At 42.9% G+C, this 24,817-nt stretch overlaps 1 protein-coding gene across 2 annotated transcripts; it reads right to left on the reverse strand.

Moving 5' to 3' along the window:
* LOC143339106 (liprin-alpha-3-like) lies at positions 1-24,483 on the reverse strand. Of its 2 annotated transcripts, XM_076760128.1 has the most exons (32): positions 24,189-24,483; positions 18,666-19,478; positions 16,172-16,273; positions 15,556-15,720; positions 14,192-14,266; positions 14,027-14,086; positions 13,672-13,800; positions 11,955-12,047; positions 11,490-11,542; positions 10,611-10,704; positions 10,364-10,498; positions 10,071-10,154; positions 9,834-9,965; positions 9,677-9,739; positions 9,400-9,479; positions 8,945-9,131; positions 8,655-8,842; positions 8,244-8,487; positions 8,003-8,142; positions 7,764-7,912; positions 7,538-7,634; positions 7,165-7,246; positions 6,780-6,980; positions 6,594-6,656; positions 6,016-6,042; positions 4,574-4,749; positions 4,387-4,484; positions 4,126-4,301; positions 3,851-3,919; positions 3,199-3,361; positions 1,264-1,332; positions 1-1,143 (listed from the first exon to the last, which is right to left on the reverse strand). In XM_076760128.1, the coding sequence occupies exons 2-31, from the start codon at positions 18,999-19,001 to the stop codon at positions 1,280-1,282; spliced, it is 3,714 nt and encodes a 1,237-aa protein (XP_076616243.1). In that variant the 5' UTR covers positions 19,002-19,478; positions 24,189-24,483; the 3' UTR covers positions 1-1,143; positions 1,264-1,279. The 2 variants fall into 2 exon arrangements, with proteins under 2 accessions (XP_076616243.1, XP_076616244.1); XM_076760129.1 differs by lacking the exon at positions 14,027-14,086.
* Positions 24,484-24,817: the final 334 nt, after the last annotated feature.

Here is a 24,817-nt window from a genome sequence, read left to right on the forward strand (position 1 = left end):
TAGCATTTTACAGGTATGTTTTTTAATTACAGCTTTTACAATCATTATCATTATTGTTATCATATTATATTCAATTATCATCACTACTCTCCAATAATATGAAGTTAAATCATAACACAATTTGTTGTTTGTTTTTTTTTTTTCAAAATGTACACATACAAGTAGCATATCTTAAATGTCCATAATTTAAAACATATTTCCTTTTTCGACCTAAAATGAAATTACAGTCAGTCTTAAAACTAAGTATGAAATGAACGTACAGTTTAATACACACACATACATACTGTACATACATACATACATACATACAATAGCAGTTATCATAAAAAAATGATAAAAATAAAATACACACATTTTACAAAGTCCTGACCCAAGCTTTCACATCATTAGATGATTGATATCATGACGTTCACTCTAAAATGGTTGATTTTGGCATGCATATTAACACAAATGCTTAACTCTTTTTTTTCCCAGTTTGAACAGGATTTTGTCATAAAGCACTTTGCTAATTGTCTCATTGTCTGTCCTATTCACATTTGTGCATCTCATGTCTTTTATGGCTTAAGAACATACGTTTCATCTCCCCTGTGTACACTTCCACTCTCCCTTTGAAGCTCCCTCTCCCAAAACCCTACTGTGTTGTGGTGTTCCTAGTATGTTCTATCATCAGTCTACATCAGAGTAAGATCACCTGCAAGGATGTGTGTTGGGGTGTCGTTCTCTTGATCCGAGCAGGGATGCAGTTTCCAATTTGAAAACTATAAATTCATTGTGTCAATATTGCCATCTCACACTCAAAAACAGAGGATGTATTCACGATAGGCAATGGTCACTTTCTACAGGCCACTTTCTACAGAATCAAACAGCATCATGCCACAACTATGGATCAAGATGGAGAGAGAGAGAGAGAGAGAGAGAGAGAGAGAGAGAGAGAGAGAGAGAGAAACAGATGGATAAACAGACATTCACTCATTATTTTAATCATCTTTTCAGAAATCATTCACTCAGTGTCTTTGATTCTTCGAGACGTCTGCCTCAAACGTTGTTGGTCATCTTCTAGTGTCCATTTTTGATTTTGATCCTCACTTTTTTTTTTTTCTTCAAAAATGTGTTTTTTCCTCAGGTAAGGATGGAGGTGGGGTTCTACAAAATAGAATAAAGCAGACTTAAAGAAGCGTAACAGCTCCTGCTGAGGTGAGATGTCTGATTTGGTGTTCACACAAGCTATTTTTAACTACAGATACAATCGGGTGCTTTTCTCACCTGGTGTGCTTATCTTTTAGCAGGAATATGTTCTCACGGACCCCGACTCTCCTCTCGGACCAGAGTTTACTGACGGACAGAATAGAATAATTAGTAAATGTAAATATAATGTGGATATTTGACTCAAGCAAACCTAGAAACTATGGTTAGTAGGTTTTCGGTTCTCATTGTAATGGAACAAACACTGGATTCTAAAAGCCACTAAAACATTTGGAAGTTGAATCAAAATCCATGAACTGTAGTTTTGATTCAAGACATTTTGCCAAAAGGCTTCTTTAGTTCTACCTATTGTGAGGAATAGTGTTGGTATTTTATTCTGAAAGGCCACATTTTGCTTCCTGAGGATATTAATTTCAGCAAGTCTGTATAAACAACGAAACATGTTTGTGGGAAAGCGAACGCACAATATTTGCTTTCTTGCTGATTACAACATGATTGATCGTCTGTGCTGTAAATATGAAGCTACTGTCAGCAGATTGTTAGCTTAGCTTAGCACAAAGATTGACTGTAAGGATGAAAAGCTTACGTAGCTCTAGTGAGCTAAATGATTTATAGTTTATATGCTTATTCTTGCAGACAGTAGGAGATTAACACCACTCGCTTGCCTCTATGGTCAATAGGAAGTCAACAGCAGCAGCTGGTTATCTTAGCTTATCTTAGCAAAAAAACTGGAAACATGGGAAAACACTTAGCCGTACTAATTTTATTAAATGTGTTTAGAAGTGCTGGTAGGCAGTTTTTGCCACCTTTGGACCGAGCCAGGCTAACTGTTTACCCTTACATTGAGTCTCAGTGCTAAGCTAAACTAACCAGCTGCTGTTTGTGAGTTCATATTTACTGTATAGGCAAGAGAGTGGTATTATTCTCCTGTCTGCAAGAATAAGCATGTAAAGCAAAGTGACACAGGTGGTGTCAGCCCAGAACTGTGTGTCACAGTTTCCTTGGATTTGTCTTGCTGTTTAGATCCGACTGACATGTTGAAATTACCCGTAATGTCACACTGCTAAACAGATGTTCCACCTAAATTCCATCAGTCAGTTGTACAGATGACATGGAAAGCCCTGACATTAAAACAAGCTGCCGGTGCCTCAGCTGACTGTACTTCCCGTATTTCCTCATTTCTGAAAGACCAGCCTCTCTGGGACACTTGAATCCAAACATAACTGGAAGCCATAACATGGCAACAAATCCTCCTCACAATAACCCGGTTTGCATGTTTCTGTTTTGGATTTAATTTTCCCACAACACAGGTTGCGAATACAATCGGCTCTGGTGGAAATCTCTGATGCCGGAGCGTGACGCAAGCAGTTCGCCAGCATAACAGCCTCTGCTCTCAAACTCTTACCAGATGATGAGAACACGACCACAAAACGTTTATGCCAAAGGATAACATATTATAATCACATTGTTTAAATCTCTTTTAAATGTACTACAGCAGGTATTGACAGAAACCAGCGTTGAGGAAAGGAATTTAAGAGTCTCTGAAAAATGGCAGTATAAATGGCACCCAATTTGTAGCTAATAAGCCCATATGGTTGGTTAATAAGTGCTATAATTACAACTGATTTGCACAGTGGGCACCAGTGAGTGACTGTCTGCTCTAAAATACTGCATGGTTAGTAGTTGTTTCTCTTTTGTCCTCATTTACAACAGATTTTCATGCTTCAGGTCTTAAACTCATTCATCAAAAATGCTTTGACCTTTTGCCGAATTTTCATCACCACTGTTTTCACTTGGGCGAAGCGTAAATAAACGAATAACGGCAGGCTAACGTCACACAAATTTTCTGCTGCTGTCACACATTTTTAATTTCAGCATGTTTAACTTTGTTAGTGCACAGCATGACTAGTTTAAACAGGAAGAAACCACTGTCTGCCTGATCAAGGCCACCGAGTGCTGCTCTCACGCTCATTCAGCCACTGTGAGCTGCCTCACCTTCACTCTGGACTTTTCTCAGGGTGACCGAGGGGGTCGAGATGGCCGAGGCACGGAAGTTGGCAGGTAACGTTTCCGAGGAGTCGGAGGTCACGCCGCGGAGGTCCTTCTCCCTGAACATCTTCCTCCATGATGGTGACCGTGTAAATGTTTTTGTGCCGTCCTGTAGACACCATGAAATAACACCAGTGACTAAAAATAACAGCGCTCACAGAAGAAGCCATCTATTTCTGGGTCTTATTCATTACGCATTAGTGGTGTTTAACAAAGTAGTATTTGACAAAGCAGGATTTGTTGTGACAGTATACCACAGTTGCACAGTTTTTAGTCCTAGATGCTGTAACTAAGCAATTAGCAGTTGTGTAAACACAGCTGAACCAGTTTGGCATGCCAACAATTTGCCAGCAGTGGTACAAGCACTGATGCCATGAAGGCTCTTTGTAAGGAACAGAGATATTTCAGTTGGATTTTTTACCACTGAAAGGAAATGATCCTGTCACATATTTAATAACGGGCAAAAAGTTTGGATCAAAGGCCCTTTTGTTAAGTAAAATAGTCTTAGTCGTGGTGGTTACAATCAACACACGCTCCCGCCTCCTGGCAGGAGCGATTATCTTGATTGATTTTCTCCTGACACTCTGCTTTGTCATACCTCATCTGGCCTCCTCTCTGTTCCCATGGAGATGAGAGCATTGTACTCCTTCTCTAGGAGCTGCCTCGCCTGCAAACGATAGACAAACACATCTTTAAGATTATAATCAAGATAATTTAAGAGTTAAAGATTAGGATTATCTTGGCATTAGGCAAGCAGGAGGTGTGGCAATGAGAATTCGTGACAGCAGTTGTGAGATAAGTTCTCAACAGAGGTGTTTCTTTTTACAGTCAGGGTCTGCAAGTTGATAATAAAGGTGGTGTGCTGTGGAGTACCTGTGTGTTCTGATTGGGTATCTGGAGAAGGAGGGCCAAGTCAGTGTAGTCAAAGGTGTCATCAAGCGCCAGGAGGGCCCCGTGCACCCCGCTTTCTAATAGGTTGTCAGCAAATTCTTTCAGGCCGATTGACTGCACCCAACACATCACTCGCTCGTTGGACCACACCATTACATCTGCAGAGAAGGACCCAGGCAGTTATCACCAGCTCTCTAAGTGTAAATGTATGCTCTGGCATCATGGCTGAACCACAGGCCTCACCTTGGTTCTGGTGTTGACTCTCATCCCTCCTCCTCTCCAGCTCCTTCCTGTCATAGTTCAAGCGCTTCAAGCACATGATACCATAGTGAAGACTCACCCTGGATGTGAGAAAGACATATGACTGTAATTTTCATCAATGCTGGCAGGTATTAACACCACAAGTAACCCATGAATCTTTCTTTCAGACCTGTGGAAGCTGTCCACCATCTTCAGCTGGCCCCTCAGTTCTTTCTTGGTGAGGTGATCCAGCATGCGGGCATCCACCAGTGACTCCATGAAATAGGAGCGGTACTGGGGCAGACCCAGACTGGGCAGCCATTCGTTTCCTACCCACTCATGGTTCATGTCTCCATAGGCCAGAATCTGGAGGACGGTGAGGAGAAAGCACAAAACAATCCTGAAACTGGTAACATCTAAGACTATGACCTGAATTTCAAACATGTTTTTTTTTATGTATTTTGATGCCAAGGTCCTTGGCAGACAATATATGTGTAAAGTCCTGTTTAATGCTGTTGTGCAACAAGATAGATGAGGTGCTCAAAAAACAAAAATGGTTTATCTAGTATGCAAGTGTTAAGCTAAATAAAACAGTGCAACCTATATGTCCCAAGAAAGTCCCTCTTGTCTGCAGTTGTCTCTCCTTCCTCTGAACTCTATATACACTGCAGCGCTGTGTATACACTGCTGGCCCACCAGCTATCATGTAAAACATCCCTCAGCTGTGTCAGCTGATGCATCACAGGCAACTGGAAACATGGGAATTGTGGGTCAAAGTGGCAAAGACGTGGTACCTTTTCAGGAATGTCCATGATCTCTATATATAAGAGTTAGACCTGGATTTTGAGTTATGATAGATTGGTGCCACCTAACAAAGGGTTTATAAGATGTACTAACAACTTTAATTAACATTAGCTTCTTAGCAATGATCACTTATGTACAGTCCATTTGAAGGACTTCTGGAGGCATTAAAGCTCAAAAGACACTGGAGGACAGTGAGCTACAACCTGGCATCCCAAAAGCCACTATAAAGCCTACACAAATGACTTACTAACCATTAATAAAGCCATTAATTATAGCTGATAAACCCTGGCAAAGGCTTTATTAGAAAGTGTTATGGTTAGATTGAAATTATTCTAAAGTTTATTCTCCATTTAATGCCCAGTCAGGAGACATAATGTCACTGTTGAAGGAAAATCCTTATAGCTCAAATGTTGGTGATTTTTGCTCAGTTGGTCTCAGTGCTGGTCCCAGACTCTTTCTGGTTTTCATTACAGCCATATGATGAGGGGCAGATTTGCCACAGTTTTGCCATTCAGCTGATGCAAAACAGGCTCAGCTAAAGCGTGCAACCTCTGGCTCTTCATAAACAACAGTTTACATGACGAACAATGGAGTTCAAACTACCAATCAAATTGTCAGTTTGTGTTAGTGTATGGGAACGAGCCATTATGTAACCACACTCGCTAGCGCGTCACATTTGAGAATGTGTTCGGCAAAAATAGTGTTCGGAATGCAACGCTGTGAGTTATGCTCTCGATTGAATAATGAATCTAACACCGGGTGGTGTTTAATGAATGTCACATTACACTGTACTATGTGACGATCACCTGTGCAACACCAGAAACTCACCTGGTCCCAGCTGAACTCCTTCTGCTCCTTCAGGCAGAGAGGAAACGAGAGAGAAAAGGGACGGAGAGTTGCAAAGAGTGGGAAAGATCACCAGGGGGGAATGTGGGTGTGTGTGTGTGTGTGTGTGTGTGTGTGTGTGTGTGTGTGTGTGTGTGTGTGTGTTATGGTGCATCAGTGCCAGGGCAGAATGGAGAAGAAGAGGCAGGGGAGGGCAAAGGGAGGAAAAGTTTTGTTAGTGAGTGAGAATTAGTTGGAAAAACGTTACATCAAAACAGATTTTGAGGGAATAGCGAGGGAAAGGTGTAGCCAAACATGCCTAATTAGAGACAAAGAAAAAGAAAAAAGCTCATCAATGTGAGACCTTTGATCATATTGATAAGAATAAGAGGCCAAAACATAAAACAATTAAACATATTACAAGTAATACAGAAAGTACTGTAATAATGTTTGTTTCAGAACTGTCATTTATGTAAATGAAAAAAGTGCAACAGCCATAAAATCAATGTCATAATTAATACTAATACTACTACTACTACTACTACTACTACTACAAATAACAATAATAATAATAATCTTACTGGCTTGGTGGCAGCAGTGAGAGACTCCATCTCAGCATGTGTCATCCAAATATTACTGGTCGACTGGAATGACATTAAAAAAAGCAGTATCAGCCTCCTTCCTTGACAGGCATGAATTTGTCCTAGCGGTGTGAACTCTGTTAGATGATACTTGGACATTCATTGTGCTTTTTAACTGAGCCTTACAGAGCGAGTGCTTGCAGGAGCAGAAGGACTAGTGAGGGAGACCATTTCCTGGATGGCCAGGCGGAGTTTGAGCCTGTGTAGAGGGTTGCTGATGCCGATCTCCCTCTGGATCTCTGTGTCCGACAGGTTAGCCATAATGGCACCGCTCTTCACGTTGGCCCGACACGCTGCCACATACCATGCCGGCATCCCCACCCACAGCTGGATAAACAGAAAGAAGATGACCCTTGTAATGATGATACTTCGCAAACTATCAGGTGAGCATTGCAAACCGGCTGTGTAGCTCTAACCTGACCCTACTACCCTCAGATTTATACTAGTAAAGATGCTGGAAATCTATATAAACTCATTAGTGACACATTATATCCAACTATCCATGACGTACCTCAAGCCACGTAACAACAGTCGGGCCGTCCCATGAGGCGAAAGGCAGACCCTGACGACAGGCTTCCTCTAACAGGTCGTGCCTGGCAAGGAGAGTGGAAAACAGAAGTTTGACAGAGATTCATTTCTTCATATCTCACTTTACCACTGTCTTCTTTTATAAATAGAAAATTCCATTGAACTTGATATGTTAAATACCATCACATTTCTGCCAAGCACCACAAGGGCATATATTCGTTAAATGACTGGCAGCATTGGAATTAAAACCCCGGGCCTGGTTAGTGTCATCCTCTACTAAAGGCTGTGCCAGTTAGTAACAGACTGTGGCCTCTCTGAATAACATGAGAAGCATGCGAAAAGATGACTGATCTCACTTCTTTTTGCTGCGGCGGTCTTTTTCCACTGTTCCAGTCCCGAGTTTAGTCAGGCCCAGTGGGTCAGCTGAACCCAGGTCATCGGAGGGTGTTGAGGCTGGAAAGGTCAAAGGTTCAAAATAACAATTACCTTATGAAGGTAGGTGATAATTCCCTCACTGTAAACAAATACATGTCAGACAGCAAAATGGCATTGTGAACCAGTAGTTTCCAATCTGTCACTGACCCAATGAGGCAGATTCGCGCCCAGGTGCACCGATCCTCCCCTTTTCCTTTTTGCCAAAAAGACGACCGATGGATGACTTAATGCTTTTCTTTTTGCTGGCTTTGTGGAGGGAATCCTGGCTTGCAGTGGTGACACCATCAGCAGAGAGACTAAAAGGACAGAGAAAGGAAAAACAGTGAAAAAACACAAAGTGCATCTGAGGGCTTGTTTGTTGGACAAATAAACCTTCTGGAGAGTACCTGCGAAATTCACGGTGGTCATCAAGGCCTGCGCCCGGGTGAGTGTGCGTCATTCTGTCCAATCGTAGGGCTCGAGGAACGGGAGGAGGGGTGGAGTCAATCAGGGCGAGTGCTCTGCATTCTTCACCATCTTTGCTGTTCTGCAGGGTGGAAAGATTTGGGTGAATTTACAAAGCACCCTCTCTGAATTATCCTCATTTTAAGCTCATTTGTGGCTTATATCACAACTTTGACTCAGCACCTGTCTGTCAGTCTCCCTGGCAGGGGAATGCGGCAGGCGGGGGGTGGAATGTCCAGAACTGGGTGGCGAGGGAGACGCCAACGTGGAGGAGGTGATGGAGGGAGTCATGTAACCCCTCCCGACGCTGTCCCGACCTCCCAGCGAGGAGGGTGGAAGAGGGGAGGCATCGAGGGCCACACTGCTGACTCGGCTCTCGATTTCTTCTGCCCTCAGCTCTGTGCTCTCCTTTTCCTCCTGAATCAGCCTGAGAGGAGACGAGAGGAGAGAGGAGAAGAAGATTTTTAAAGCGTATTGTAACTTTAAAACAGAATACCCACATAATTTTGAATGCAGGCTGAAATACTGGTTGCCCAAATGGACTTAGCATCTCAAATTAGTCTCGTAAAAGAGCATAATTGACATAAAACTCACTTAATCTCCTTGTTGATGGCCTCCAGTTGCTCCTGCAGCATGATGGCCAATGTCTGTACATCTGTCTGTCCGCTGGGGGAGAGCAGCTCTGATCCGAACAGAGTCTCCCTGTCATCCTCATCATCAGAGCAGCCTCCGTCCACGCCACCCTCAAATCCCAGCATAGTGCTGCTGTCCCACTCTCCATACTGGGAAGAGGGAAAATTAGAGGGACAGATGCAGGACATTATTATACTAGTTACAAATCATTACAACATAATCATCATCATTATCTCAGTGTGAGATAACACCTTGTTGCTATCGTCCCTAGGAGGCCCCCACCGGCCACGGTGTGCCCGCCTGACCACCACTCCGCTAGAGGAGCTGCTGTAGCCGGACGGGAGCGAGCCTCCACCCTGGGGGTACCGCAGCTCCGAGGCGCTCCCTGGAAGAGATCTTCGAAAGAGGGTGGAGGGAAGTGAGCTCACGCTGCCCGCCCTATGGTGAGATCAAGAATTCATTTGTTATGAGACATCACTTGACAGTCACAATGCTGCAGACAGGATTCTCTGGAAAAATACACCCACCAGGTACAGTATTACAGATATTAGTGGAAGTAAATTACGCCTAAACAGGAGTGTAAACAAAATGTGTGCTCAGAAGGGGCAGTGTACATACAGCATCCCTTGAGAGGCTTCGTTTTTGTTTGCTTTCATGCAGGACATATTGTAGAAATAAACACCCTTAAAGGCTCATTGTATCTAACCTGGAATAAGAAGAGCCAGGCCGGCCTCTCAGCTGATCCAGCTCCAGTTGGATTCGCTCCAGCTCAGCGAGGAGCTGCTCCTAAAGCAGGCAAGAGGAAAGAAGGTATTTGGCCTTTTTTTTTTTCTCCCAAGGGAAAACGACCTCTATTTGTTAATCACATCATTTTCTAACCACATGACATCTCTTGTTGGGTAAATTTCTGGGTAAATTGGATTGAAAGTCTGATCATGGACGCGCAGAACATGAGAATAAAATAACATAGCTTATAATAATACCTTATTAGCTAGAAGATCATCTTGGATTTTCTTCATATTGGATAGTTCCTCTGACAGAGCATTCTAGCAGAGCAGAGGAATTAACAGCTTTTAAAAACATTCTTATTTTCCATTGCCTCACTAAATATTCTGCAGCACTAATTTATCCTCTCGTTACCTTTTCCTCTAGTGCTGCCATCCTCTCTTTGAGGTGGAGCTGCAGTCTCTCGTTGGACTCAGACAGAAGCTTGTCCACTGTATCTGAGAGGCGTTTGTTGTGTTCGTCATTCATCTTCTCCCTCTGCCTTGCCTGAAATGAAGCGAGTCCATGATGAAGGTGCTCGAGACAGAGTGTAAGAGGACAGCAGCAAAACTTAAATTTGGAAGCCAAGTCGAGTAAGATGAATTATGTTACCCTTTGTAGCTCTTGGTTCTTCTCCTCGAGTTGAGCCTCCATTTGCCGTAGACGCTCCTCAAAGTTTCCATGGCGTTCCTCTGCCTAAATTAGAAGAAGCAGGAATATTCCCTGATGCTCCTACCAGCCTGTTGCTGATGCATAAATGGACTGAAAATAGATCTATAACAGCACGTATTCAGGGTTAAGGTGACTGTAAAATAAACACAAACTTGAAAAGTAGCTATCAGCACCAAATGTAACAGGCAGGTTATAACAGAGTACAGTATGTTATTGCCTCTGATTCAAAGTACCTTGTTGAGAGCAGCAACCCTTTGGGCAAGCTGGGCCTCGATCTCAGGCAGAGTCTCTGCCCTCTGGAGGGTCTGCTGGAGCTTCTGCTTGGCCTCATCCAGACGTTCCTGTAGCTGTCTGTTCTTCTCTTCACTCTGGATGCACAGATGGAAACGTACAGTATAATTGTACCTTAATTGTAAATACCACCATATAACTTTATCACACATTGCATGTTGATGCTGGATTATTTGAGACACTCCTTACCTGTCTGTGCAGTGATTCTTTGCTGGCCAGCTCATTTTCCAGCTTGTCTTTGATATCATGTAGAGAAGTCGCCTCCCTCTGGGCGCTGAGGTACCTGCATTCAACACCGAGCCACCATGAAATCATTAGAGCTGCACTTCTCAGCCAACATAACATGATATATGTGATTATATGCAAGGGTGTAATTTCCCACCAGGGAGTGGGAGGACACGTCCCCCTCGCTTTTCAAAATCTTATTTTTGTCTCCCTCACTTACACAGTTTCATTTTAATTCACTCGCTGAAATACCACTAAACCGTGCCCTCTTACTGTCCAACCAACAGAATCCAGATGGGAGAAGCTCTGAGTTGATCAAAGCATTAAAATGCTCATCTGAGTTGCCGTCAGTTCTGACAGTAGGCTCACTACATTTAAGCCTTACAAGCAGTAGGGAGTTATTTGGGGACTTTTGCCCCAGATTTTGCCTCTCAGGCAATGTAGAAGCTGCCTGACCCTCCTGCTGGAGGCTGCTGGGGCTGTATGCAGCTTGTGAGGAAGCATGCAGACACTTTCAGGTAAAATTAAAATTTAGCTGATTTTACAGATAATGCTACGGAAAAGATGCTAGAAAGGATCATCAATCAAAGATAATGCAATAAAAGGCGTTAAAACAAACTGAACGCATGAAAGTCAGCTTTTGGCATTCTTAGTAAGAATGTAATGCAAATGTCATTATGTAAAACAGTATAAAGAGGTGTCAGGACACCTTTGCAACACATTGCCATCCAACAGGTGAAACATATGGTCCTTCTGCTATGTTCATTTCAGTTGATGGGGAAAAAAAAGGTGTGAGTTCTTACTAAAACTAAGAATAAATTCCTCAAACTCAGCAAAGGTTACCTGCGTTCTAGTGTTGTAATCCTTTCCTCCATGTCCTCCCTTTGGCAAAGGGCCTAGAGGAGGCAAATATGTACCATGAAACAAGATGATGTGCAGTCCAGACAATGATGACAGACATGAGATAACAGATCTTATCACATATTTACTGTATATCATATCTAATGGCCAGTAAGAGATACCTAACAGAGGGAGAAAAATTGATAGGGTGGGTGACCTGTGTAAGTAGAACATTTTAATACTGTAGGAGTCTTTTTACAATTTCTTCTGCATTTGTTTTAGACTTGTGTATACCAATAAGTCCACCTCTGTTTAAATTCTCTTAATTTCTGTCTCATTACCCTGCAAAATAATACATATTACGACTTGTCCAACATATGCCCATTGTGTTCAAATATACACATGGAGCCCCGGGAATCGAGGGAGCCCAGGGTCTTGGCCAGGAAGAGACAGATTGGCCCTACAGACCTCTTTCACTTCCCTTTGGAGCTTCTGATTGGCCTCCTCTGACTTCGTCACCTCCCTCCTGGCGGCCGCAAGCTGTTCCTCTATTTCCCCAACCTGACGTGACACCACGAAGGGACACAAGATGACACAAATTGAACCTACGTGAGTCAGTGTTAACCACCACAGCACAGAGTGTAAATAGACATGACAGTGATTCATTGCCAATGTCTGTCTGGTCAATGTAAAAAACATCACTGACATAAGTGTAACATGATGAGAGTCTGACGCATCAAACCCACAGTAAACTAAACACAGCATATGTCTCTTTTTAGTTTTCAGTTTTCCCTTCAGTTCTTTCATCCTCTGATCAGACAGAGAAGGTTTTTAGAGCAAAACATGATCATGACTACTTACACAAGACTCTGCTAGACACATGGATGCAGTATGTCCCAGATTACATTCAAAAGATGTCTTATTCTACACTATATAATACATTTTCAAAGCTTTTCAAAGCAACTGTAATAGTCTAACTGGCCACAAGAGGGAAGAGGGAGACAAGCTGACATACTCTGCGTAGTTCCCCTCCTTCTTGGGATATACTGTTGGAAATACTTGAGGAATAGCTTTGCTCTGCTGAAGGCAGAAATGCACACATATGCTTGTATTTCTAGTCTTGTGAGGACCCTCACTGAATGCATCCAGTCCCCAATGCTAACCAAAGCCATTACTTCAAAGGAATTGTTGAACATTTTGGTAAATGTGCTTATTTGCTATCTTGCCAAGACTTCTACTGGAAGATCAATACCACTCTCATGTAATTACAGTAAATATGAAGTTACAGCTAGTTAGCTTAGCTTAGCATGAAGACTGGAAACAGGGGTAGAAAGCTTGCTGGCCTGAAGTAAAAAGCACATGTTTTGGTTTTACGCAATAAATATATTTCCCAAAATGTTGAACTACCCCTTAAACAATCAGCACTTACCTAAACTATTATTTTAACCCTAATCGTTACCTGATTATTTTAAAATCAAATCATCTCAGCTTCACCTAACTGTACCTCAGTGTTGTTGCTATGAAGTAAAAATGTCATTAAGCTAACATCATTTCAACAGAGCATTAGATGGATATTATAACTATATATTACAGTTGTAACTAAAACATTTCAGTTTTGTGTAATAGAAAATAATACTCGTATTGTTTTATGATTATGTGCTCTGTCTTATGTTATACTGTCTAATATCTGGGTGCACACTGTGAAACTTGGCCTTTCCTGCTTCTTGTGTGAAAATGCTCTACTGTCGGTTCCCAACGGGTGTGAAACGTTATCAGAAGCGAAGCTGTGATAGTTGGCCTTCAACTTTAAATTCTCAGAAGATAGAGGCAGAGAAAGAAACCCCCAAGGAAAGGAAGATAGATAGAGAACACCGTGTAGTCATTAAAAGACAATGGTTAGTCTCTGAGGTTGACGGATGTGGGATATTTTGTTCCGCATGTGGCTGTATGTACACATACGATTACTGAGCTTCATATAATATCTCTCAGGCCAGCAAGCTCAGAGGTTAACTTGCAAATGATTGACTCATTGTTGATGATTGATTTCACATTAAACACTGACACCATATGCTAACAGTGAAATATCGCCTCAAAGAAGTGAAGATGTCCTCAAAAATGTCCTCGCTCTTAAGTTGCAAACCTTACATGGTCCTCAGATGACAGATAAACAGAACCACATGCTCACCTGCCGGCACATGAGGGCCAGTCTCTCCCTCAGCTGGGAGAGTTCAGCTCTCTGCCGCTCTATCTCTCCTTCCCGCTGTCTTTCAAGCTCGCTGTCTTCCAGGCCAGTGGAGGGGCCGTTTGGTAGTCGCTGGAATGACGACAATATAGAAAAAAATGAGAGCGATGAAGAAAAATAATTGGTTAGACTCAGTTGAGGGTGTAGCTGAAACAAATGACATGTGGATGAAGTACGACTCCGAGTTAAAACCACAGACACACCATGGTACCCATACATCTACTTTTCTACTGACTTTCTGGACGCTAACACATACACAAAAACAACTGGAACCAACATGCATAAAACCCTCCCTTACATCTTTCCCGCCGTCCACCCCTTGTTGACGTCTTTTAATTTGGTCTCTTAAAGAGATTACCTGGAAAGGGGGAGACAAAATGGGCAAACAGACAATGCAAATGAATGTTCTTTCTTCACGCCAGGCATCCATGAGGCACATAAAGTCATTCTCATTGGATTTTACCTCTTGAGAAGAAGCTGCAAGTTGATCCTCTAACATGGACACCCTCTCGAGGGCCACACGCAGCCTCTCTCGAACCTGTGGGGTAGAAGTTATATACTTGGACTGACCATTACAGTATTAACAAATAACAGTTTGAGCTGCATTTGTATTGCAAGAATGGATTTGCCCTTTTTAAGCTCCTAAATGAACTACCTCTTCTTGACCTTCCTGATAATCTTGCTAGAAAGAGCAAGAAAAAGTTACAAGGCCACAGAGCCAATTAAACAGTTCAGAAGGGGCCACACCACTATAGGATTTCTTGCCAAAAGGTGAAAAAGGTATTTCTGCACCTTGCATTGCCATTCAGCTGATCCCAAATCAGCATTGTGTGTGTGATCATCGAGACGGCTTCTGAATAAAAGTGAGTGAAGAGTAACTTACTCCTACTTGCAGCAAAGTGTCGGAGGTTGCTTTTTGATCATATGCATGCTCAGAGCAGGAATAGCAAATGAGGATTTACCTATCATTTGCCCCATTGTTATGTTTATTCAAATGTTGTTATTTTAAGTGGTTTAACATCTATTGAATATGTGTTTGTATGTGCCAATTAGCTGCAACTTGTGAGCTAAATCTACCCTTTTCTGATTTATACTTCACCTTAACCAGTGATATATTGTACAGTCAAGACAAAACAAGTGCTGAAATATCTATGGCCATACTGCAGCCATCTAGGAGTCTAATATGCTATGCTAATAGGACTGTTTTCAGCTCAAGTCAAGTCAAGCCTTTACTCTCAAACCTGCAATAACTGACTTTTTTTTGGCCACTTGCTGCTGTGGAAACAAGCTGTAAATACAGTACTTACATGCTTTTTGGGCTAATATGGCTAATTTGTTAGCAGACAGGTTATTCATGCATCCAGCAGATACAGAGCAACAGCAGCTTAAATTTAACATCATATCTCTGGTCATCTGATGAATGTAAGTCCAATAGTCACTCTCCTTTAAGCTCTGCTTTGAGCTCCACCACCTGCCGAGGGAAATATCTGTCTCTTCAGCTAAATGCTTTCATATGTTCACCAGCTAGCTGCTAACTGTCTGTCTATCTGCCCTTTGGTGCCAGGTCAGCTAGACGAGCGTTTTTTCTGCATTTGCAGAGTTGGAAAACAGCACTAATGAGAGTGGTGCCAGTCAACCAAAATTGTAAAGTTAAGGGCCTGAACAACAAAACATGAGCTGAAAGACACTACTATAGACTATAAACCATGATGCTTTTGTGAATAGGACGTGAAATAGTTTTACTTTTATCTTCAAATTTCACTAGAAGCCGTTTGATAAATACAGGCCCTGATCTACAATACAATAGTATAATACAGTTTTACCCACCTTCTCATCCAGGGCCTTGTGGTGCTCAAACAGGGACTTGAGGGCCTTGAGGACTTCCACCTCACTGGAGACCCCTGCCGGGGACTGGGCTTGTCTTTTCACCACCGTCATCCTCAGACTGCGCTCGTGGCGAGACACCAGACACTCCAGGTGTTCCAGTAACAACTACAGGAGGGAATGGGTTGAAAGGGAAGGAGATGGGGAGGTGAATGCAAAGAGTTGAACAGAGGTAAGAAAAGGAGACCCAGAGGATGAGGAGAGAAAGAGAATAAGAGAGACATAGAGGAAGGGAGGACAAGGGTGAGAGACAGAGAAGATGCAGAGGAGTGGGGAGTTTTAAGAGTGACAATGAGATGAAATTATGTGGTGAGAAGAGCGCCGGGTAGCATAAAGGAACAAGGAGTGAGTGGGAGAGATAAGGGAAGCAGATATGGACATAAAAAGGAGTCACGAAGAGAAAAGAGAATGTGCAGGAGAAAGAGGAAGAGAAGGAGGAAAAAAAAAAAACCCAGAAGCAACTGAAACAGTGTCACACCCACACAACCACAATGGGTGAGGAAGATAACACGGAGGCTGTTAGAGTGCTAATAAGCAAAATGGCCGCTAAACATCTTACACGTGTGTTGTTTCTCTCCGCCTTGAGCTCAGCAATCTCCTCCTCCCTCTCCAGAAGCTGCTCCCGGCAAACGTTCAGCTCTTTAGTCAACACAGCAAACTCCTGTGGAACACACAAGCTGCGATCAGGGGCACAGAAAACAAACTGTTTAAATGTAAGGTTTTAATAGTTTAAGTGGTCTCTGCTCAGCCAGCTTGAGCTATGATGAGAGTTTAAAGGAGCAAATAATTCAGGCCAGACGTGGCCAAACTGAACGACTCTGAAAACTGAATAGAATCAGCTGCTCTCAGCATACACTAAAAACATATAAAGGCCTCCAGAAACACACTTTGTGAAACACCTGAGACCAGGGATGTAGGGAGCTGTAAATGATGTAAACCTACATAATAATCATGTAAATCACTGACACAGTTTCCACCACCACTCTCTCCTGCTCATCCTCCTCTGTGAACTCGCATTCATGGATGGATTACATCACACTGTTACACAATGGCTCTGCACTGGAATGCACAAGAGAGACCCCCAAAACACAGCATCGATATGTCATGTACAACGCCGCTGGGGATACATTTGCAACTCCTGCCTAACGCTAAAACGGAGTCCAAACAGGAGAGCGTGTCTTACTCTTTCTTAAACAAAAAGAACCAGCAAAGAACACTGGTAGAATCTGTGGTTCGTTATTTCTTTATGTGTCCATTAAACATCAGCGAACCCTTCATCTTTGAGGCTTTTCCTGTTTGTGACAATGGTGTGTCGATGTTTACAGTCAGGATTACCTGCTTTATGACTGAAAAACAGTTGAAGGCAGACACATGAAACTGGTCTGTGTTTGCATGGAAGAGGGAAGAGAGAAAGAGGCAGAGATCTATGCAGATGGTGACACAGTAGGTCCATTGGCTCTTGGCCTTATGGGATTCTTTCTTGTTTGGATAGGGGTCAGCTTCTCAGTTGGCTTCCCTTGTGGCCTTATAGTTTCTTTTCTATTTCCTCTCACTCTGTGCTTGTGGGCTCTGGCCTCCCTTAATTTAAATGAGTGTGCGGTCCCCATCTATGACGTGCAAGAAAACAGATATAACAGAGTTATATAAATAAGAAATACATATTTGGAAATGCTTTTGCCTGGTGTTAGCTGTAAATCTTTAACACTTTACAGGTTCCGTAGACAATATCATAAACACCTGCGCATTCGAATGCGATGAAGCCCTTTAACAAATATTGACACTGTGGACTTTATAATGTTCAGCTGTTCATTGAAATAGCATCAGAGAGGTATTTTAGGATGCAACTCGTGATTTTTTTCATTATTGACTAATCCGTTGATCACCCTTGACTAAATCATCAACTGTTCAGTCCATAAAATGTCAGAGATAAGTATCTGACATCTTTGAATCACTTGTTTTGCTGTTGAATGTTTTTGAATGTGTGGCATTTTTGCTTGAAAAAAGACTCAAGCCATAACCAGTCATCAAAGTAGCTGCTGACTGATTTCCTGTCGATCATTTATGTATTAATCAACCAGTTGTTTCAGCTCCAGAGGTGATAACAATGTGTTAGTTTGGCTGTCGTTTTGTCATTGTCTTGGAATATTTAAGGAGAAATGGGAGGCCAATATACTAAATTGTATTGTACTAGCTTCCACGGTTTCTATGATATTGTATCCACCAACTCAGATAAGCAATAACAGGAAAACAACACATGGACATGTTATGTGCTGCCTGAGGAATAATGAGAGTAGCATTTTAACATCAAATTAAGATCTAAAAACGTGCAAAACCTTGTAACGATGACAATGACTACATAAAAGGACCTCACATACAGGCCTGAAAGTTGATAATGTGTGACAGGAAACTGTACATACTGCAACACACATTCAGAGCTGGGGGTTTGTCCCAGTGTTAAAAGAGAAAACTGTTCTAAATGTAGGATAAAATCTTCAGATTCCAGTTATCATTGATGAGCAGTTTCACCCACTAAACTAAAGAGAATCAACTATTCATTTAAGTTAAGCTGAAGCCACAAACAAATATTAGCTTCCAGCGTCATTAATCATCCACTAACAACATGGTCAACAAACATAATAAAACCCAATTACACAATAAGAGGAAAATTGCGGATGCAACTTAGACTAAACAGCCAGAAGATGATAGGAACATAACCCCTCTGCATTAGTAAGAACAACATTAGTGAGGGAACTCTGAAGATGTAGACGGGGAAGTATTTAGCATCCACTTTCTGGCTGCGTCTCTCTGCATGAACTGTCACTGCAAAGGCTTACTGTCTCATGAGCTCGCTTCACAATGATACACACTCAGAAAAACACACTCACACATAACTAGACGCTGATAGCACAGAGGATAAACAATGTTACCTCAACAAGGAGGAACTTAACGCACTTGCTCTATCAGCCAAAACACACACTTTCACCTCCTAACTACACCGATTCCTCCATGCACACATGCACAGGTTGCAAGCACACATATACACACAGTTGTACCTGTGGCAAAGCGATAGATAGCTGCCTCTGAAGCGACTCCTTTTCGTGTCCGAGCTCGCGGAGGCGGAGCTGAGCCGTGCCCAGGCTCTCCTGCGTCTCCCTCAGGTTCTCCAGCAGCCTCTCCCTCTCCGTCAGCATGTTGACCATTAACGACTCCAGGTTCCCTGTGCTGCCTCCTTCGTCTCCTCCACCTCTGGGCTCCCTCCCACTGAAGCCTCCTCCTCCCATTGCACCTCCGGTGCCTCCGACTCCCGCCCCGGCAGGTGAGGAAGGGCCCCCACCAGTCCCACTTCGCCCATCCTCAGAAATGGTGGGCATCACCTCGCACATCATCATGAGATCGTGGCGTGTGTGTGTGTCAAGTTAATAAAGAAAACTAAAGAGCAGATTGTGCGTGCAAAATGTCTTCGTGCCTCTGGGTTTTTATGAGCTTCTACTAAAAGTTTGATGTGCAAAATATAAATCTTTACATCTTCAGTTTTCCAAAAATATCATTCCTTTGGTCTGCATATCTTCCACTTGTTTATTGCCTTTATGTTTTTTTTTCCCCCAGCACTCACTTCTGTATGTCTTTGCTCACTTGTCTTCCTTCACAAAGTCCCAACCTGCATGGTAAGTGATCAGAATGCTTATGTGTTCCTGCGTTATGCAAGAGGAAGAAGTATCTATGGGGAAGCCATTCTGCAAGTGGCTCGGGTTGGCCGAGGGTGAGGAAGGGAAGGGGTTATAGGGAAGGAAAGGAGGGATAAAGGAGGACCGATGCTCCTAAATTGTGTCCAAGAGGCAGAGCTCCTCACAGCACCGGGGTAAGAGCTGAAAAAGAGAGCAGGCCTTGCATTAGATCCCCCTCAATAAACTTCACTGTGCATGTAACAAATGAGAGAGGACACTGCAAGAGTGAGCTGCTAGTTTAGGACAATACAGACTAATGTAAGTCTACGGACATGTGAGAGGAACTCTTTATTTGGAATCAGTATTTTTGACAATTTAAAATGTACAGTGACTTAGTGTATAATGATGTGATGACAACAACAATAAAATGATCAATAAAGGATCTTATACATCCACTCTGAACCTTTAGAATCTCAGGTAACTGTGAATGATAAGAACAGTGTATTTGACAAGCATGCAACTTAAGAAATGTCTTTAGGAGACAAGCATGAGGCTCTTCGGCTAAGAGATAGTCCAAATAATACCACATGCTGCTTGGAATTCTGTGTGTTAATAAGGCCAGCAGCAGCTAGCTTAGCTTAGCACAAAGACTGAAAACAGGGGAAAACAGCTAGCTTGGCTTCACCCAAAAGTAAAACAAAAAAATGTCTACCAGCACCTCTATAGCTTAGAAATTAACATGCTATCTTGTTTGTTTCATGTGTACAAAAAAATTGAATAGTAAACTACAAGATTTTACACTGTGTGACAACTTAAAATAAGTCTGTTACTGTTATGTTTGTGCTGTAACATAAGTTTTTTGGAAATTAAAACGGGTCAATGTTGACTTTTGGCTTCACATGGGACACAAACAGTGGTCTCCTGAGTTTGTTTGACCAATCCATCCACTCCACTTTCCTTCAAATGTAGACTTTCTTGCTCTTTATACTGCACACCTGACTGCCTCCTTTGTTCCTGTCTTAAATATTACAGCCACTAGAGGTCACTACCTAGCACTAAACATAAACATGGGTCCTAATAACTGGCTTAACCTGCCTGAAAGGCTGCTTTTCTGGTGAGGATGTGCTCAGGAAGAAAGTGAATATGCACATTTCTCAAAGTATTGAATGTTGTTTTAAGGTATCACTATGTGCCACTAGATGAGAGAGTGTGACTTTAACTGATGAAAGTGTTGAAATGTTCATCTTAGTGATTTACAACAAGTTAAATTTGCTCTCATTCTCAGTTTTTCTAAAACACTCAGTATGTGACTGTCATTCAAATATGTGATCTCATTCCGCAAAGCTTCCTTTAATCAGTTTTGTTGTAAGTCATCTGCATATCTTAAAGGACGTTCTTAACTGGGTGAGGCCTCTGGCTTACACTGCAAACTGTGGGCCAAAACGGTATGGATTCAGGCAATCAGCATTATTATAGGGCCTCGTGTCCCTCTTTTCTTTCCTCCCATATTCTTCACTGTCTAGTCTATAATACTCAGGGGGCTTGCACTGGCCTTTATACTTTTAAGTGGTTTGGAGTGATTTAGTGCCCCATGCAGGCTTCTTTACGTCAGTGAGACCGGGCAGTGTAATAAAGAATTTCTTTGTCCAACCAAAATCATCCATTTCATGAATCAAACATATTTAGCACACAGGCCTGAGCACCAGTGAAAACAAGTCTTGCCAGTTTTCTCATTATTATTATGGGGACGTCCAGGACCAGAGATGGGGACTGCTAGCTGGTTATTGGAGGCCTGATACAGATACTGAATTAGCTCCTCATGCTGGTGAGCTGGCGAGAGTACTTGGCAACCTCACTGTGTGTCCCACTAAAAAACAACTTGCTTCCTGCCCTGCTCCACTGATGGATAATCACTGATGCAACACTGAACTGGCATGGACTGAATTTCCTTAAAATACAGATTAAGGGTTCAAAATGTAATCATAGTAAAGAACTGTTTCAAAATCTCTGCCACACTGATGGCTGCATACAGTAGTAAAGCATCATGACACCATACTGTATCCGTTAACAAAGGAGGAAACCTGATAAGGTAAAGCCCAGGCATCATCAAACGTCAGAGCTATACTTTTACCCAGATGTGACAACACTCAAGAGTGGTAGAGCACCTTCAGATGTGAAAAGCTCATACGGAAGACACTTGACTGATTAAGATCACACTAAAGGTCTGTGTTGCACTGAGGACTGCTCTGATTCAAGAGGTGATGGTGCCAAACCTTTTACCAAAGAGACAAAACATACAGTGATAAACTTTATGCCAAAGTCTGGGAGATTAAAAACGATTTGGAAAAAAATAACATGAAGCCATCCTCTTTGGGAGGGTTTAGATCACCTATAATCAAAATGACTTCCGCGAGCATTCAGCAATATCTATTTTTCAAAGGAAATATATAAAAATCTATTGCTTTTTAATGGGAAAAACACATTTGTGGCTGTCTCTACAGCCCTGAATGGATGAATCAGGTCTGAATGTGTCACTTATTTGCATCTTTAAAAAAAAAATACTCATGCTGTGTCAAACAATGCCAAGTACCTCTGATGTTGCTCATATACTGATGCTACTTTGTGATCCAAACTACCCAAAATGTCCTCCTGAAACTGACTACAGTGGGTACAAGGCATGGATACACCTGAAATGCTAAGACAGGGTGGCCTGGACGAAAAACTTTAAACCACCCAGCTTGGGTTAATCTTGGAATTACTCATTGTCACCACCAGCAGCTCTTCATTAGCTCAGCAGGGGCAGCAGAAAACAGGGTAATGTAATTACTGAAGACTATTGTATATATTGTAACAATCACTGCACAGCTCACATGAATCATCCACTGTACTCCAACTGTGTCATATGATGAGTCTGTGCTGGAAAAACAAAGGATTCATTGCTGGAGTCCTGGTTCAGTGCAGGCGAAACATAACTGTGCAGCCTGCAGTTTTGACTGAAGCGTCAGCTGTGAGGTCACTGGGCTTCAGGACCTGTGTGTTTATGAGTGTGTGTGGAACCGAGAGAGAGAGAGAGAACTGGAAAACAAGGAAGAGCGCTACATGTCTGGTGCATTAAAACAACCCTGTAGACTAGTTATCATGAAGACTTTTCTTAACTGCAGTGAGAGCAGCCTGAAAACAATGAGAATTTTTCTATAACGCACAGCTACATCGTCAAATAGCTGCACTAGATGCATTGGTTTAGAGCTCATGTCACAGTGCCACCATCCTGAAATTGGTCAAGTCTGTGTGTGTGTGTGTGTGTGTGCACATGCGGGTGTTTTCATATTATGTTTGCCCACATTATCATCATCATCTTACAGAGTCACACTGAATCCTGCTCGTAGCCGCCTACCCTGGAGTGGACAGCCTGGCTTTACAGCATCTGCTTATGTGACCAATTAGGACAAGGCCCCTCAAATTAGGCTGTGTATCATGTTACTAAACATCTCCAAAAAACGGGCAAAGGAAAATGTCATAGCCTTGTGTGTGCTGGGTGCGTGTGTTTGTGTGTGTGTGTGTGAGAGAGAGAGCAGCAAAAACAGCTCTCCTCCACCAGACACTGGGGCGGGGAGAGGGGTTTGCAGGCTCCGACAATTACAACTAGAGAAAGAGGGTCTCCGCCATCGGTTTTTACATGTCAGATCACCCACCCGGCGAAAAAGAATGCGCGCACGTCGGATGCATTCATGGCATTTCCATAAAAGCGGAACATATACATGTCGCGACTAATAATGAACGCCCCCCCCCCCCCCACCACCCCTCCTAATACCATGAAACAGTACCCCCTGGCCAAGAAACGCATCATTGGAATCGATAAGTGATAGTCGGCAGCTGGGCAGAGGGAATGAAAGCACCGGGACTAACTCGCTTTTATTTGCGCTGGCATCCACAGCCACACCGGGCTACTGGCAAAATGACGAGGCTCTCCTCCAGATGACAGCTCGACAAGTCTGTGGCCACCTCCATTTCTCAATGTATGGAGGAAAGACCGTTCGATGGCAGACACGCGAGCGCGCACGGGCACGCACGCACGCGCCGATCTACATTCTTATAGTAAAAAGCTTGTGTGTTGGAGTGATCTCCAAATTGGCCTTTCGTGCTTTCAAAAAGGCCGAGGAGGAAGATAAATCCACGTTTAGAGATGATGCTGGAGTAAAACTATGGGAGGCATCACATCAGAAAGATGGCCAAAAGAAAAAAAAATGCACATCGCACATTTTCAGTAATGGGCCTGCCTTCTCCAGACGTTATGGAATTATAGGCTAATCAACTCCATAGGCCCAGTGACAGCAGTGTGACGAGCTGGGAGGTTTGACTACAAAGCTCCCAGCGGCGGAGGACTTAGTTACAGCCATGATTAATTACAAGCAACAAATAGTAGGCCAATCTACGGTGGCATCTTATGATCTTATGAGGACTCTCTCGCGTTCTCTCTCCTTTTCGAGTGGCTATCACCTCACCTAACTGTATGCAAACGGGAGCGAGCAAGCGCGCCCTAAATAAATCGTGCTGTGTGCAGCCAACACACCTGTCAATGCCCGACACTGACACGCAGGCAACGATGCACAGTCCATCTAATATAAGCCCATATGCCTCTATTGAAATAGTAATCCCCCTCCCTCCTCTTCCACACACACACACACACACACACACACACACACACACACACACACACACACACATATACACCCCCCTCTATCCTTGACAACACAATCTTAGGTACTTGTTATCACACACATGCACGCACACGCACGCCTTTATCGTTACATTCGTGCATGCATATTCCTCCTCTGCGTCTTCCGATGCACATCATTTTCCCTCTGAACGGAAACTGGGTTGCGATGGGGCGGTGTGAAGTTGCATCCTTACCACAGTCATCGCGGGGAGCCTGTAGTGTCCATGTTTGATGTTAAATATCCCTTAAGTCCATCTCCCGCGGATCGTACCTCGGCGTCCGTGCCCCTCATCCGAAACCAGAGTGAAGCTTACTATATGTGATATCTTTTATTCCCCCCCTTCCCCTCGTCTCTCTTCTCCACATGTAAACGGGGGGACGCGGAGAGAGACGATACGCCACCTTACCACAGACTCCCCCTCTGTCGGATTGGAAGGTAATGGGTCTTAAAGAAACATTCTCTCAGCATTCTCCGCATCTCTGTGATTTACGCGCGCGCCACGCACGCACTCACGCGCACTCGCAGGCCAATCAACACACCTGATTAATTATACGGCGTGTATTTATAATAGAAAGGAGCGCAAACTAACTGACAGACATTTTGCTTGACACTAGCCCGCATTGCATTTTTTTTGCAGCAGCAGCAGCAGCTTGAGGCAAAATCCAGTCATTTGGTAGAAACAGAGTATTATGTGATAAACAACATGCACACAAAGTCATAAAGCAGCACTTTATCTGCAATCTGCTCTGCAGGCCCAACCTCAAACCACAAGGAAAGCTAATGTTTCTATTATTATTCTAACCCAGCTGTCAAAAAATAGTC

The sequence above is a fragment of the Chaetodon auriga genome, chromosome 20 (genome assembly GCF_051107435.1).
Source record: "Chaetodon auriga isolate fChaAug3 chromosome 20, fChaAug3.hap1, whole genome shotgun sequence".
Taxonomy (NCBI): Eukaryota; Metazoa; Chordata; class Actinopteri; order Chaetodontiformes; family Chaetodontidae; genus Chaetodon; species Chaetodon auriga.

Coding starts and splice junctions, on each gene's coding strand:
- LOC143339106 (XM_076760128.1), bottom strand. CDS start 19,001: ATGATGATGTGCGAGGTGATGCCCACCATTTCTGAGGATGGGCGAAGT. Junction 11,543..11,954: donor TCCAAAGGGAAGTGAAAGAG/GTCTGTAGGGCC, acceptor TGCCTCCTCTAG/GCCCTTTGCCAAAGGGAGGA. Junction 6,657..6,779: donor CTCCTGCAAGCACTCGCTCT/GTAAGGCTCAGT, acceptor ATGTCATTCCAG/TCGACCAGTAATATTTGGAT.